The 14,276-nt window shown below is 38.3% G+C and overlaps 2 protein-coding genes across 3 annotated transcripts in view; one reads left to right on the top strand and one right to left on the bottom strand.

The window, feature by feature from the left end:
- LOC307102046 (uncharacterized protein) overlaps nucleotides 1-5,882 on the bottom strand; it is a gene marked incomplete at its 3' end in the record, with an annotated part of 40,642 nt that extends 34,760 nt beyond the window's left edge. Inside the window, exon 1 of the mRNA XM_079775507.1 lies at nucleotides 5,279-5,882. Within this exon, the coding sequence (XP_079631633.1) occupies nucleotides 5,279-5,456 (178 nt within the window). The 5' untranslated portion in view covers nucleotides 5,457-5,882. The remainder of the gene's footprint in view (nucleotides 1-5,278) is intronic.
- Nucleotides 5,883-5,954: 72 nt separating this feature from the next.
- Nucleotides 5,955-14,276, top strand: part of METAP2 (methionyl aminopeptidase 2) — a 30,008-nt gene continuing 21,686 nt past the window's right edge. Inside the window, exons 1-3 of one of the 2 annotated variants that reach the window (XM_079774446.1) lie at nucleotides 5,955-6,167; nucleotides 8,005-8,109; nucleotides 13,607-13,672. In XM_079774446.1, the coding sequence (XP_079630572.1) occupies nucleotides 6,017-6,167; nucleotides 8,005-8,109; nucleotides 13,607-13,672 (322 nt within the window). In that variant the 5' untranslated portion in view covers nucleotides 5,955-6,016. Of the gene's footprint in view, nucleotides 6,168-8,001; nucleotides 8,110-13,606; nucleotides 13,673-14,276 lie in introns of both variants that reach the window. The other variant, XM_079774445.1, reaches the window with a different exon arrangement.

Below are 14,276 nucleotides of genomic sequence, written 5' to 3'. Positions count from 1 at the left end.
TTCTATGTAGCTCTGGCCAATAAACACTTGAAATCTCCATGTGGGTAATGATATTCTTGACATCTTGGCCATAGGAATAGTACTTGGAACTATTTGTGTCTTTCTTAAAATCTAGCCTAAATACATGGATGCTACATAGAGATTATGGGGAAGATAAAGAAGTTCTATTACTACCTAACTATTCTCCAGTTACAGAAGAAAATAATAAAATATTGTAAGATGAAAGGTAACTTAGGATATCTTTGGACAGAACTAAAACAGGGAAAGAATCACAGAACAGCATCACATTTAATTTCAAGAAAGGTGCTCTCCAGAAGAACAAAAAGTGCTAGCCTTTCAAGAGTCACTGATGAAATGGGTTTGAGATAAAGAATCCTTTGATCCTCCAGCTGATGTCCAGAATAGTGCAATCCAATTTCTTATGAGAATCCTTTTTTTGGTGTTAACAAAATTGTTCTCACTAAAGTCACCACAGGGCTCCTAATAGTTAAAATCAATGGTCTAACTCATACAACTTAACAAAAGAAAGACAAATAACCCAGTCCAAAAATGGGCAACGGACCTATATAGATACTTTTCTAAAGAGGACATAAGGAAGGCCAAGAGATATATGAAAACATGCTCAAAGTCACTAATCATCTGAGAGATGCAATTCAAAGCAACAATGCAGTACTATCTCACACCTGTCAGAATGGCTATCATCAACAAATCAACAAATGACAAGTGCTGGCAAGGATGCAGAGAAAAAGGAACCCTCCTTCACTGCTGGTGGGAATGCAGACTGGTGCAGCCACTATGGAGAACAGTATGGTGTTTCCTCAAAAAACTAAAAATGGAACTCCCATTTGACCCAGTGATCCCACTTCTAGAAATATATCCCAAGAACTAGAAACACCAATCAGAAAGGATATATGCATCCCTATGTTCATAGCAGCACAATTTACAATAGCTAAGATTTGGAAACGGCCTAAGTGCCCATCAGCAGATGAGTGGATTAGAAAACGGTGGCACATCTACACAAAAGAATACTACACTACTGTAAAAAAGAAGGAATTCTTACCATTTGCAACAGCATGGATGGAACTGGAGACCATTATACTAAGCAAAACAAGCCAGTCAGAGAAAAATAAATATCACATGATCTCACTCATTTGTGGAATATAATGAACAACATAAAGTGATGAACAAAAACAGATCCAGAGACAGAGAAGCATCGATCAGACCGTCAAACCTCAGAGGGAAGGTAGGGGAGGGTGGGGGTAAGGGAGAGATCAACCAAAGGACTTGTATGCATGCATATAAGCCTAACCAATGGACACAGACACCAGGGGGGGTGAGGGCATGAGTGGGGGGGAGGGGCAATAGGGGGATAAGGACACATATGTAATGCCTTAATCAATAAAGAAAAAAATTTAAAAAAATAAAATCAATGGTCTAGTTTGAAACTTCATACTATTTGCTTTCTTCAACAGTTGATATAGCTGAACCAACTTTTGTTTTGTAAAACATTTTCTCTCACTTCCATTTGCTTATTCTCTAAAGCATTTTCTCCTTCTTGCTCTATCATTCCTTTGTAATTTTCTTAACAATTTCCCACCTTTGCTTCTTATAGGAAAAAACCTCCACAATAAAACAAAACAAACAAACATAAAACCACACAAAAAAATGCCCTAAAACATTAGTGTCCTTCTGGATTGTGTTCTGTTTCTGGTCCTTTTCTCTTCTCCCTGAGGTACCTCATTCACAGCCTTCTACCACACCCAAGCAAGCCCTAATAATTCTCATTATCTCCAGATCCATGTTTCTCACTGACCTACTGGATATCTTTGCCTGGATGCTCTGCAGGCATCTCAAACTTAAAATGCCCAAAGCTTATCTCTCCCTCCACCTCCTCCAAAACCTACTCCTCCTTTTCTATCCCCTATCTCACAGAGGGTTACCACTATCCACCCAGGAACCCAGGCCAGAAACCTGGGTGTCATCGTGAACTCCTCCCTCTCCACACTAAATGGCCCAGTAAATATTCTTAATTCTACATTTCTGCAACCCAATCTCTCCTCTCTAGCACCCTAAGAGACTTCGCCTAAGTTCTTACCAATATTTTTCAAAAATAACATCTTAGCAAGTCTGCCCTACTACCAGGCTCTGCCATTTCTAATTCTTTCTTTAGAATAAATGACATCAGACTTGGGATTTCACTATTGAGGAAAGTTTTTAAAAAGGTTTTTAGAAATGACATGATGAGGCCTTTAATTTTTTGGGGGGGGGCAGAGGTCAGGGCACAAAAGACCCAACATCATCTACTTGCACTGTCATTTTATCATAATAATTTTAAACTACTCTTCAACTTCAAAAAACAGAAAGTACCAAATTCTTAAAACAGAAAAAAGTTCTTTAAATATACTTGGCTTTTTAAATGAAACAGTTTTCTGGATGGGAACCACTGTTCTAGAATCTAGGCTGCCATTAGAGTCATCTTTCACAAAGCAAAAATGACTAATTTTCCCTAGCTTGAAAACCTGTTTGTATTATGTCAACATTTAAATTTATCCACATAATCTACATGCATATCATTTTACTGTATTTTAATGGATACACAGTATGCATGGTATTGACATGCTATTGATATGTCTGTTGTCTTCTATTTTAGGCATTTTCTTAAATATTAAAATTTAAATATCCTTTGTCACATATCACATTAAAGCCTTAAAATAAAAGCCACACTCTTTACAGTAACACACTCTTTAAGGCCATTTATAATTTGGTCATAATTTACTTATTCCTCAGCAAGAAATTCCCCTGAGCATAACACATTTTTTCATGCCTTTATGCCAGTGATTCTCAACCAGAAGCAGTTCCCTGCCCCTTTCTCTAAGAGGATTTTTGGCAATATCTGTTATAGTCTGAGTTGTGTCCCCTCCCAAATTCATGTGTTGAAGCCCTAACCCCCAATGTGAATGTATTTGGGTAACACACACACACGTTGGCAAAAGTAGGTTTACAGCTGTGAGTACATGAAAGAGTTAATAAAGCTATTGCAATAATCATAGCCTGCTCACCCCTGTATATAATACAATTTATACATTTTAAAAGTTATATGTATAGAATTTTTAAAACATAAAGATATGAAAAAATCCTTAGTATTTCCCTTAATCTCAAGCTTTCCCATTTTTTAAAACATATTTCTTGTTAACCCATTTCCAAATGTTACATAATATGTGTGCCTTAAATTATTTAGACCATCATATAATCTACACAAAGGGAAAATTTTTAAGAGTATGGCTTACTAACAATATTAGCTAACACATCACTATTGTGTCAGACATTGTACTATCCTAAGTGCTTTCTCCCCATTTTGAAATTTAATTTTCATTTTCTATGATATTGTACTATCATTATCCTAAATTTACAAATGAATAAACTAAAATTTGGAGAGATTGACCTATTCAAAGCATACCATTAGCAAGGATTTCAAAGAAAATAAGGCTGGGGGTAATTATGTTGTCCATTTTGGAATCAAAAATTTCTCAGCAAAAATACATTTTTTGACAAAATAATAAATATGTTTAATAGTAATACATTGATTTTATAATAGGACAAGTATCTCTCTAAGGGGGAAAAAGCTTGTTTTTGTCAGATTATCTAGGTAGCCATTACTAGCTAGCAGCTACTGGTATTGAGTTAGGTGCATTTATTATAGGTTTTTTTAGATTCTTATTTAGGTTTTCAACATTTTTTACTCTTCTACCTCATTCAATTTTCTCTTGCAGAGAAAACCAAATGATGAAAATAGGAATGTCATGTACTACTATTTTAAGTACAGTTAACTTAGTTACCTCAAACTCTTCTGTGTCCTGGAAAATAATCTTTCAGCAAATATCCATTATAAAGCTTTTAAGATACGTAGTTTTTTACTACTACCTTAAAGTTTTGTTTTCTTGCCTCTTTTCAGGAAAGGAAGGGACAGGAGTACAGTACAATCCCTTTGCAGCAAGAAACAATAATATTACGGCAGTTTTGCATCTTATTTTTTTCACTGAACAAACTTTACTTTGACATTGATAATTCTGTAGATCAACTTATACCTTAAGCACCCCTGTGTCAAAATTCATCTATCAAGTTTACTGGTTTTGTCCTCTAGGATCCTGTGTTTCCTGGGGTGGGTCTAAGGTAGTAACCATGGCCCAAGTGTTCCCATAACTTAGAGAGGAACTGAGAAGATTCACAACAAAGCTCGGAGGCATTTTTTTATGTGGCAGATTTTTTTAATAGCTTCTGGGAGTAGCTTTGCACTTCAACAAAGGTGAGCTTCGATTCCTCCTGAGGTTGACCAGCTACATCTTGCCCTCAACTTGAAGATCTTTTAAACCCTTTAAAAATTCCTCAGCTTTGTGATAGATTAACATGAAATAGAAAATAATAAAGTATTAGCATCTTATTTTATTATTTCTTCTTTTAAAAAACATTTTTATTGATTTCAGAGAGGAAGGGAGAGGGATAAAGAGATAGAAACATCAATGATGAATCATGGATCGCCTGCCTCTTCTATGCCCCACACTGGGGATTGAGCCCACAACCCGGGCTGGGAATTGATCCCTGACCTCCTGGTTCATAGGTCGACGCTCAACCACTGAGCCACACCAGTTGGGCTATTTTACTATTTCTTTACATATTGGTTTCATTGAATGCTAAACTTTCTTCAGGGTACAGATTTTTATCTTATTCATTTTTACATCTTTCACCAACAAAAAATTACTTCTAGTCTACTATCAATAAATATTTACTGAATAGATCTGAAATTTCTATTGGGAAGGCAGCATACAAAATTATTAAATTTTGGTGCCTGATGAACTGGGTTTGGATTCTAATTTTATTAACTTGCTGTATGACCTGGTACCAATTACCAAAACTCTAGTTTCCTCAACTCAAACGTGGATTAAATGAGATAATGAGTGCAAAGTACTTGGCACTTCACAAGTACCCATTTATACAATGGGTAATTACTAATTTCCTATTACACTCTAATTTGGACGTAGGTACTGGTGATGAGTATAAAATATGCAGGATTCCTGTCTTCATGGAGCTGGGGAGAGAGAGACATAAAACCATCACACACATTAATTAATGACAAGTTGCCATGAAGAAAAGGGTTAAGAACTCAGTGAGAGGCTCTGAGAGCAGGGCCTGATTTCGATCGCTGAGGAAGGATTCTCTGAGGGAGTGGCATTTAAGCTGAAACTCGAAGGACGAGGACATTCTCTTTCCCCACGCGCCTCACCTCTCTTGAGTCTGGCTTCCATCTGTCCACCTAAATAGCTCTTGCTAAGGTCGCCAACGGCTTCCATCTGACCTTTTTCTGTCCTTTTACTTGACCTTTCGGTAGCACTCCACGCCGTTGACCACTCCCTTCTAGAGACGCGGTCTCCCCTCGGCTTCTCCAGTAAGCGCCTCCTCATCTCTTTCCCTTTGCAGGTTCGTCTCCTCAAGAGCCCGGACGGCCTCGCCGTGGGCTGTAATTGTGAATAACAACGCAGTCCTTCTGAGTCCTAAGAAAAGGAGTGTGTACAAGTGAGCACATTCTCCAGCCCCTCTTCTCGCTCTCAGTGGGCTTCATAAAACCGCGAAGAGCAAACTTTTCGGTTCCAAGAGAGATTCCCTCCTCTGGCGGACTGCGCCTGCGCACAGACAGGCACAGGCATTCAACAGGCTCCCCGGGCCGGCACATCTGCTCTGGGAACGAATGCCTGAGGCGCGGGAGGAGGCAGGTGTCGGGCCCCGCACCAGCCAACCGCAGCCAGGCCCGCCTCCGCCACGTCTCAGGCACCGCCGCCGCCGCCGCGCCCCACCAGAGGTGAGCCCTCCGCGCTAGGAGTGCGCCCCCGGCCGTCCAGTCCTCCGCCGTCCCAGCATTCCCTGCGCTCCACCGTGCAGAGCGGCTTCCGGCGTCGGCGGTGGAGGCGGAGAAGGAGCGGGCTCTTGCCGCTCGCTCTCACTCCCTCGCGCTCTCTCGGGCAACATGGCGGCCGTGGAGGAGGCAGCGTCCTCCGGGAGCCTCCTGAATGGCGACCTGGACCCAGACGACAGGGAAGAGGGAGCTGCCTCTACGGCTGAGGAGGCAGCCAAGAAAAAAAGACGAAAGAAGAAAAAGAGTAAAGGGGTTGCCACAGGTAAAGGGAGTTTTTATGGTTTTCCAGGGATGGCCGAACGACTTGGCTCAGGCCCGGCGTGGGTGACAGGGACCGGGGACGCGGAGCCCTGGACTGGACTGATTGCCAGGACTGAGCGTGTGGCGAGGCCGGGCTCCAGAGTCTCAGCGCCCGGGGGGAGGCGGCTGCTCCTCCCGTGGGACTGGAGAGCTGGTGGAAGCGTGGTGAGGGAGAGAAGGGTCGCTCAGCTTCCCCTGAGTAGCTCTGGGGTCGGTAGGCCGGAGCCCCTGAGTTGCCAGAACTCGACTCCCACACAGACTGTGCAACGGACTTGAAGCCGTGCACCGAGCCCAGCCCCTACCTACCACCTTCCTCGCGGTTTGGCCTCCTCAACAATCTGGTGCTGACCCGCACAGCCCGCCGCCTCTTTGCTGGAGCATCCTGGTACTTAACTTTCGCCGAGGGGGTGGGTGAAGTGGACAAGTCCTAGCGCCTAGACCGCACCTCACCCCACCATCCCAGTTTACAGAGGGATTTTTGGTGCGGGCTTCACTTTTTTTTGGGGGGGGGGGGCGGTGTATGCCCACGCGCTCCTGTCACTGAGTTGTAATTGCAGAATGTGTATGTGTGCGCATTTTCACTTGTCTAATCCCACGGCATCATCAAGCTTTAGTTAGGGTTTTTAGGCTTGAATTATAATGGCATTGCAGGCAAGTCTATATATAGGGTATTCTGTGGCTCAGAGTCGAACTTCTCCAAATGCACTGGTAAGGCAAGGAAAACAGCTAAAAACTTAACACCTGGCTTATATTAAGAGTTATTTTGAGAAGTCAGTGTTTTTTTGTTGTTGTTGCACTAGGACCTAGTGGCTAGGTCCTTCATTTTAGGAAAAATTATTTGCACCTGTTTCATTTTAGGAAAAAATATTTGTACCTGTTAAAGCCATAGAAAGAATGAAAGAAAAATGGAGAGGCCAGAAGTGATGAGCGTGGAGTTGAGAGAGGTTGGAGAGGGTTAATCTATATCTTTCTGAAATTTTGATTAGATGGGAGTTGAAGAGGGAGAGTTGTAGGTGCTGAGACACTTCCGGAACAAAAGTTAATCCCAGGACACAGGCTAGTAGTGGCTCTTCCTGGCTTTCAGATGAAGTCCAAACTCTTCAGTTCGGTCTTTAAGGTGTGTTCAGCAGACTGACCCTAATATATTTTTAGCAGTTGTAGCTTTCAATATGAATGGTCTACAAAAGCCAGAATGTCACTTTATTATGTACTACTTCATATTACTATCTTTCTACACACGCGTATTTCTCCTCTAGCTAGATTATAATCACTTCCAGAGCAGGGTCCTGATCTTATGCTTAGCTGTTCAGGAATTTTGTGTTTTAGTAATGGAATGTCTTTTTCTATTTATTTTGATTTTACCTAGCCCAGCTTGACAACTTTTTTCTTCATGAATCCCTGAAGCCCTCAGTGTCCCACAGAAATCCTCTTCACTAAGGTCTTCAGCATTTATTGCCTATCTTAAGTACCTGTTTGATTAGTAAAGTATTTGTTGTAGTCTAATTGTTAAATACTTTAAAAAGTTAAACTACTTAAATATAGGGACCAACTCACACTTTTGCTTAACCTTTAGCTGCTATCACAGAGAATGGTTTTGTTGAATGGACAATACTACTTAGATTTGGGAGACTTTTCTTTGTCATTAAATAAATTCTGTTAATGTTCACAATAATGTTTGTTTTTGTTTCCTAAACACCTATCAGGAAAGGACTTGTGTGTTCTCCAATATCTGTAGAACATATTCTAGTAGGAAAGTATCTTTATTAGATTTGATTTATGCTATTATATTTGATTAGCAGGGCAACAGGAACCTGATAAAGAATCAGGAGCCTCAGTGGATGAGGTAGCAAGACAATTGGAAAGACAAGCATTGGAAGAGAAAGAAAGAGATGATGATGATGAAGGTAAATGATTAATTTGTTTTTTTTGGTTATAAAAGCAAGAAAATACGACATTCTTTAATCTTTTTCTTAATCCTCACCCAAGAACATGCTTTTATTGATTTGAGAGAGAGAGAGACATTAATGTGATGTAAAAGTGAAACATTGATTGGTTGCCTCCCACGTGTCCACAATCAGGGATCGATCGAACTTCCAACCTGTGCCCTGACTGGGAATGGAATCTGCCACTTTTCGGTGTACGAGACTATGCTCTAACCAATTGAGCCACACAGGCCAGGGCATGACGTTTTTTAAACAAAATCTACTTATTTGTCCATATAGTCTATTACTTTCTGACATTTCTTAATTGACAGTAAAATAAAACCTCAATGTCACAGATAAAAAGGGAAAGGAATTTATTAGCAACTCTAAAAAGTTGGATATGTTGCATGACTGCTCAAACAACACAGTTGTCAACTTTTAAAAATGTACTTGGGCCCTAGCCGAGTTGGCTCAGTGGATAGAGCCTCACCCTATGGACTAAAAGGTCCTGGGTTCGAGTCTGGCCAAGGGCACATGCCTAGGTTGTGGGCTGGATCCCTAGTAGGGGGCATGTAGGAGGCAGCCAATTAATGATTCTCTCTTCCTCTGAAATCAATAAAAATAAAAAATATATATATTTTTTGAAATGTACTTGGTAAAAGGCCAAGGAGTGGGTGAGTATTAATAAGATAAAATTGAAGGGTTGTTTATTTAACTTTTATTTAACTAACATTTATTGAACAACTAATATCTACTATCCTAGGATACTTTCACATGCATTCTTATTTTGCTCTTGCAAATAAAGTGGTTGCTCTTCTCAGGAAATAATAGTTATATGATTTTCCCAATGTGATACAGCTAGTATGTGTAGAATAGAACCAGAATTTCAAACCTAGCACTTGATTCCAAGTCTATTCCTTTTACTCTCTGTACCAAAGCTACTTTTTTTAATTCTCAAAGGAGAATATTGGAGTCCTTCTGCGTGCTATTATAAATTCCCTGACCCTAGTTCCTTGTGGTATTTTGGTGCTGTTAGATTTGTGTAAACATGGCAAGTATTAGAATTATAGGAATTGATGCTATCAGTAAGACAGTGGAGGGAGTCATTAATTAAGAGAACTATTCTATAGCATCTTTTTGCAGAGGGGGAGATAGGGCTTTCCCATTCTCAATTATCTACTGTTTTGACCTACTGCTCTACCTCAAGCACTGCCAGCTTGAGCTTTTGTTTTTCAATCCTTAACAACAAATACCTGCTATATTTTAATTATTGTGTTAGGGTAATGCAGAGCAGTTGTTTTTCCTCTAGAAAGGTATGTTCTGCCTTCAAAAGGCTTCCAGTCAAAATTTGGTTTAAAAAGCACCAACATTACAGGGAATAGTTGGTATTTCGACTTCTTTAAGCAAACCTCTTGTTCATTCTACCTTTGGTTATGCTTCAGATTATGAACATATTTTGAGCTCTTAAGAAAGCGTTTTATAAATTCAAAGTAATACAATAAGTTACTATAGACCTGTGTGTAGAATATCACAGTACTGATCTTGAGTGTGCCTTGTTCCATTGCACCTCTACAAAGTTGTGTGACTCTTGACATTGAAAGGGAAACTTTTGCTTGTCAGATTGGAAATCTTCAATGTATTAAAGAAGATTTTAGTTTTCTCCAATTTTATCTTATTGTTTTTCTAATTCATTTCAATAATCAGGATCAACCAGTAGTACTAATCTGGTGTCAGAAGTCTTTGAGGGGATGGAAAGCTAGTATTTCAGAATCTTTGTTTTAAGGAAAGCTGATGGTGTGGTGGAGAGACAAAACCTAGAGGTGAAAAGATAAGCTACAGTAAAATTTATTGGTATTTGGAGATGGAATTGGCTGAATGCTGAAGAAGTCTCATTGGAAGGAATGGGACTTGAATAAAACCAAACAGAAGGAACCATTGGGGGGTGGGACAATATTGTGAAAGTCTTCAGAGTGTAATGAACAATGCATACCGGTCATATAAGATCCACTGAAGGAGCCTTTGAGCACTTTAAAAGAAGAATGTTATGACAAACAATTTTCATATATAGTCTTCATATATATTCACAATTGTTAAAAAAGAGGATATATACAGGAAAGGCAGGAAGATCATTTTGGAGGCCACTTAACAATAGTCCATGCATGTGGTATTAAGTTGGTGGTTATACTAGTAAATGAGAATGAGAGAGAAATATTGATGATCAGCTGCCTCCTGTGCACACCCCACCAGGGATCAAGCCTGAAACCAGGCATGCGCCTTGACTGGAAATCGAACTGGCAACCTTTTGGTGCACAGGACAACGCCCAGCCAACTGAGCCACATTGGCCAGGGCTCAGGGTAATACTTGTGAGAGTCATCAGTTGTATATATTTCAGTAGTTCACTACTTTTTTTTTTGCCAAGTAGTCTTTAAAATTTGTTTATTCATTTACTGGTTGATGGATATTTCTAGTTTTTGTCTATTTCAAATAAAGTTACTATTAACATTTGCGTACAGGTCTTTGTGTAGACATGTTTGCATTGCTCCTGGGTAAATACCTAGTAGTAGGGTTGTGGGTCATATGTTAAGTGTATGTTTAATCTCATAAGAAAGTCTTCCCAAATGTCTACCATTTTGCAGTGGTGGAGAGTGCCAGGTTCTTTGTATCCTCATAAGCACTTGGTATTGTTAGTTTCAAAATTTTAGCTTTTGTAATAGGTGTGTGGTGGTATGTCATTGTGTTTTTAATTTGCATTTCCATAACTGATGATGATGAACATCTTTTCATATTTTTATTTGCATTTCATGTGTTTTTAGTGAAGTGTTTTCCTCTTTTGTCCATTTTTCAATTGGATTATTGTCTTACTGAATTATAATAGTTTTTTTTATATATTCTTGATAATAAGTTTTTTATCAGATATATATGTTTTACAGATATTTTCTCCCATGCTGGTATGTTTGCAACAGAAAAGATTTCAGTTTTGATGAGGTCCATTTTATCTATTTCTTTTCCTTTATTAGTCATTTTGTGTGTTTTTCATTCTATCCAAAAAGCTAAATAATTACTATCATGAAGATTTTCTCTTATGTTCTCTTTAAGTTTTATACACCTTTCACTGTTATGTTTAGGTCTGTAGTCTATTGAGAATTAATTTTTGTATGTAGTGCAAGGTAGAGATTAAGGTACCTTGTTTGCATATGGATGCCCAAATGTCATTCAACAAATATTAATTGATTGGGACACAAATAAATATGAACCGTTTCTGCCTGTTAAGAATATCCTGGGATGCTGTGAAAGAAAAACATCTAAAAGCCAAATCGCAGCATGGTATGATGGGTGAAATTATAAGCACATATAGTTTAATATTCAGATCCTGACTCTACCACCATCCTGGCACCAGGGTTCAATAAATGGTGGTTTGCATTCTTGAAGCATTTTAGGTTGAGTCTAGTATATGTAGCAGTATGCTAGACATTCAATGTTGTTCCAGAGCAAAGGCTATCTTGTTTAATATTCTGTCCCTTTTGTCTGTCACTTAGGAACCCAGCATACATTTGTTGGATGAAAGGTTACAGTTAAAATTGTAGTGCAGAATATATGAATTGATTATATGACACCTGAGGAAAATGAAAATTGTGTTTTCCAAAGGATTCCCATGTTATTTTTATTAGGCTTTTGCATCTTCAAACCAATAATGAGTAAATCAAGCAAAATTTGTGTTTCCACAGTGTGCTGGTTATTTTAGAGGCTCAAAAAAGGAATTGCAATTTTGTAAGTCAAATATTGGCAATTTCCTATCACTCAATCCAGCAGTCACCAACCTATGGTCCGCGAGGTCCGAAAGGTTGGCGACCGCTGACTCAATTCATTCAAAGCACTATATCATGCTTCCTCCTCCCTCTTTGCTAAACTGTTGTTTCCTGTTTCTCCATTGGGCAAAAATAAACAAAAATAAGATAAAATAGACAAAAAGAACACTTATTTATTGAATAGACTAAATATTTACCACATGCTAGGCACTTTTCTTAAGAAATGGTTCTTTTAGCCCTTGAGAAACTTACAAATGAATAGGGGGTCAGTGTAAACCAACGATTATAATTTTTTGTGATAATAATTATAGAAGAATACAGTAGGTAGCATGGTGAGATAATTTCTATTATGGCTCCTGCCTGTCAGTCCAGGAATAAAAATGGAGCTCTTTAAGCAAAAAATGTAAGTAGTCATTTGATACTGTTTTATGGGTGTGGGCTTGAGATAAATTCTAATACTTGCCATGTTTTCACTATCTAAAATGATTGATGTTAGATGAATTACTGCCACGAGGTAAAACACTTAAAAGAATACTATATGGGGAAACATACTATTAAACTGTCAACTTCTCATTGAGATAGTATTCTATTTATCTGTCATAGCAGTGTGATTTGTGGGTAGATTAGTGTACTTGAGAAATAATTGTTGGAATTTATTAAGTAGCATTTTTAGAAATTCAGACGCTTAAGTCTATATTTTATACCTTTATTTAAAATGTTTTAAGTCACTTTTAAATCTTGGTCATAATAATATCCTCTATAATTTCTCAGCGTTCAAGGGTATGAGCGTGGACTTCATAGAAGGTTGTTATAAAAACTGGCAAGCAGATCTTGGCTGTTTGGATACTTTTCTGCCAACAATTTTTTGAAATAGTTCTTGACTTTTATTTTTAGGCATCAGAGAATCTGAGAACTCTGAAACTAGGAAGTGTATAATATGCCCTCTTTTTTTGCATACAATTTGACTCGGAAGGAGAACACTTTGTTTAATCACAACTATGTAGGAAAAGATAAAATGTGAGACCCCAAATACCTGCACTGGGTTATATTTTTGGTCCAATTCTGCCATTTACCAGTTGGGATTATCTTGGGCATGTCCCTTAAACACTCTTTGTTACCTTACAGGGTTGCATACACAAGTGTTTAAGCATATGTAAATTATAACTAGTATTTTAGCTGAAGTCACAGTTACTATTGGTATTAAACTAACACTAGTTATTTTTCCTAGTTCTTTAAAAAATATGTCATTTACTATATTTTTTCTTAAAACTTATCAGCATTTCTTTTAATAGAGTAAGTAAACTAAAGGGAGAAAAAGAGATAGATAAAAACATCAATCATGAAAGAAAATCATTGATCAGCTGCTTCCTGCACACACCCTATTGGGGCTGGCCACATGCCCTGACCGGGAATCAAACTGTGACCTCCTGGTTCATGAGTCGATGCTTAACCACTGAGCTACACCGGCCAGGCAGTTGACTATTACTTTTGATTACACGAGTCAAATTTTGATACTTAAAGCTAGCAATATAAGAAGTCATGAGAGTATTAGGTCAACTTTGTCATATGTAATTTCAGATGCAGTGTATGTGTATGTGTCTATACACCTGTCTGCTTGCTTCATCCTTCTAGAGGTTTAAATGAATATGCATTTGAAATTGTCTTTTCTTAGATGGAGATGGTGATGGAGATGGAGCAACTGGAAAGAAGAAGAAAAAGAAGAAGAAGAAGAGAGGACGTTAGTGTCTTAAGTTAATCTTACTTGACAAATTAGAAGTGGTTATTAAGCAGTGGGTTTGAAGTTGCTTAAGATCCTGGTATATGTCAGGGAAATAAATTTAGGCTTACTTAGAGGTAGGATTTAGTGATATAAATATTTTGCAAGTACTTTGGTGTAACCATCTTTATGGCATTTTTTTTAGCTGATATTCAGCTAAGGGATATTAATAATAGATTGTTGCATTTTACTGCAAGTTAGGGATGAAGTCCTAAAATCTTTATGATTTAAATCTTGAATAATTCAAATAATGAGTCTGTTGGGGATGACTTAAGTACCACAATGTGGTAACAGGATAAACAATTTTTGCAGTTCACCTGCCAGCTTTGAAATTGTGAAATTCTCGATGAATATTTAATGAAGAGCCCCATTATTTAAAATTTGTGCATATGGTGAAATTTTATTAATAATGTTTATATTGCACTTATTTCAGATTTACTTAAAATATGATCCTACTTGTGTTTGTTTTTGTAAATGGCATAATCAAACATCTTCAGGGACCTAAAACTCTATTAGGCAAACTAAGGAGGAAGACTATATAGTATTGGGGAATAAAAGTTGGGTT

The sequence above is a fragment of the Cnephaeus nilssonii genome, assembly GCF_951640355.1.
Source record: "Cnephaeus nilssonii genome assembly, chromosome: 6".
Taxonomy (NCBI): Eukaryota; Metazoa; Chordata; class Mammalia; order Chiroptera; family Vespertilionidae; genus Cnephaeus; species Cnephaeus nilssonii.
This window is presented reverse-complemented; position numbering and strand designations above follow the sequence as displayed.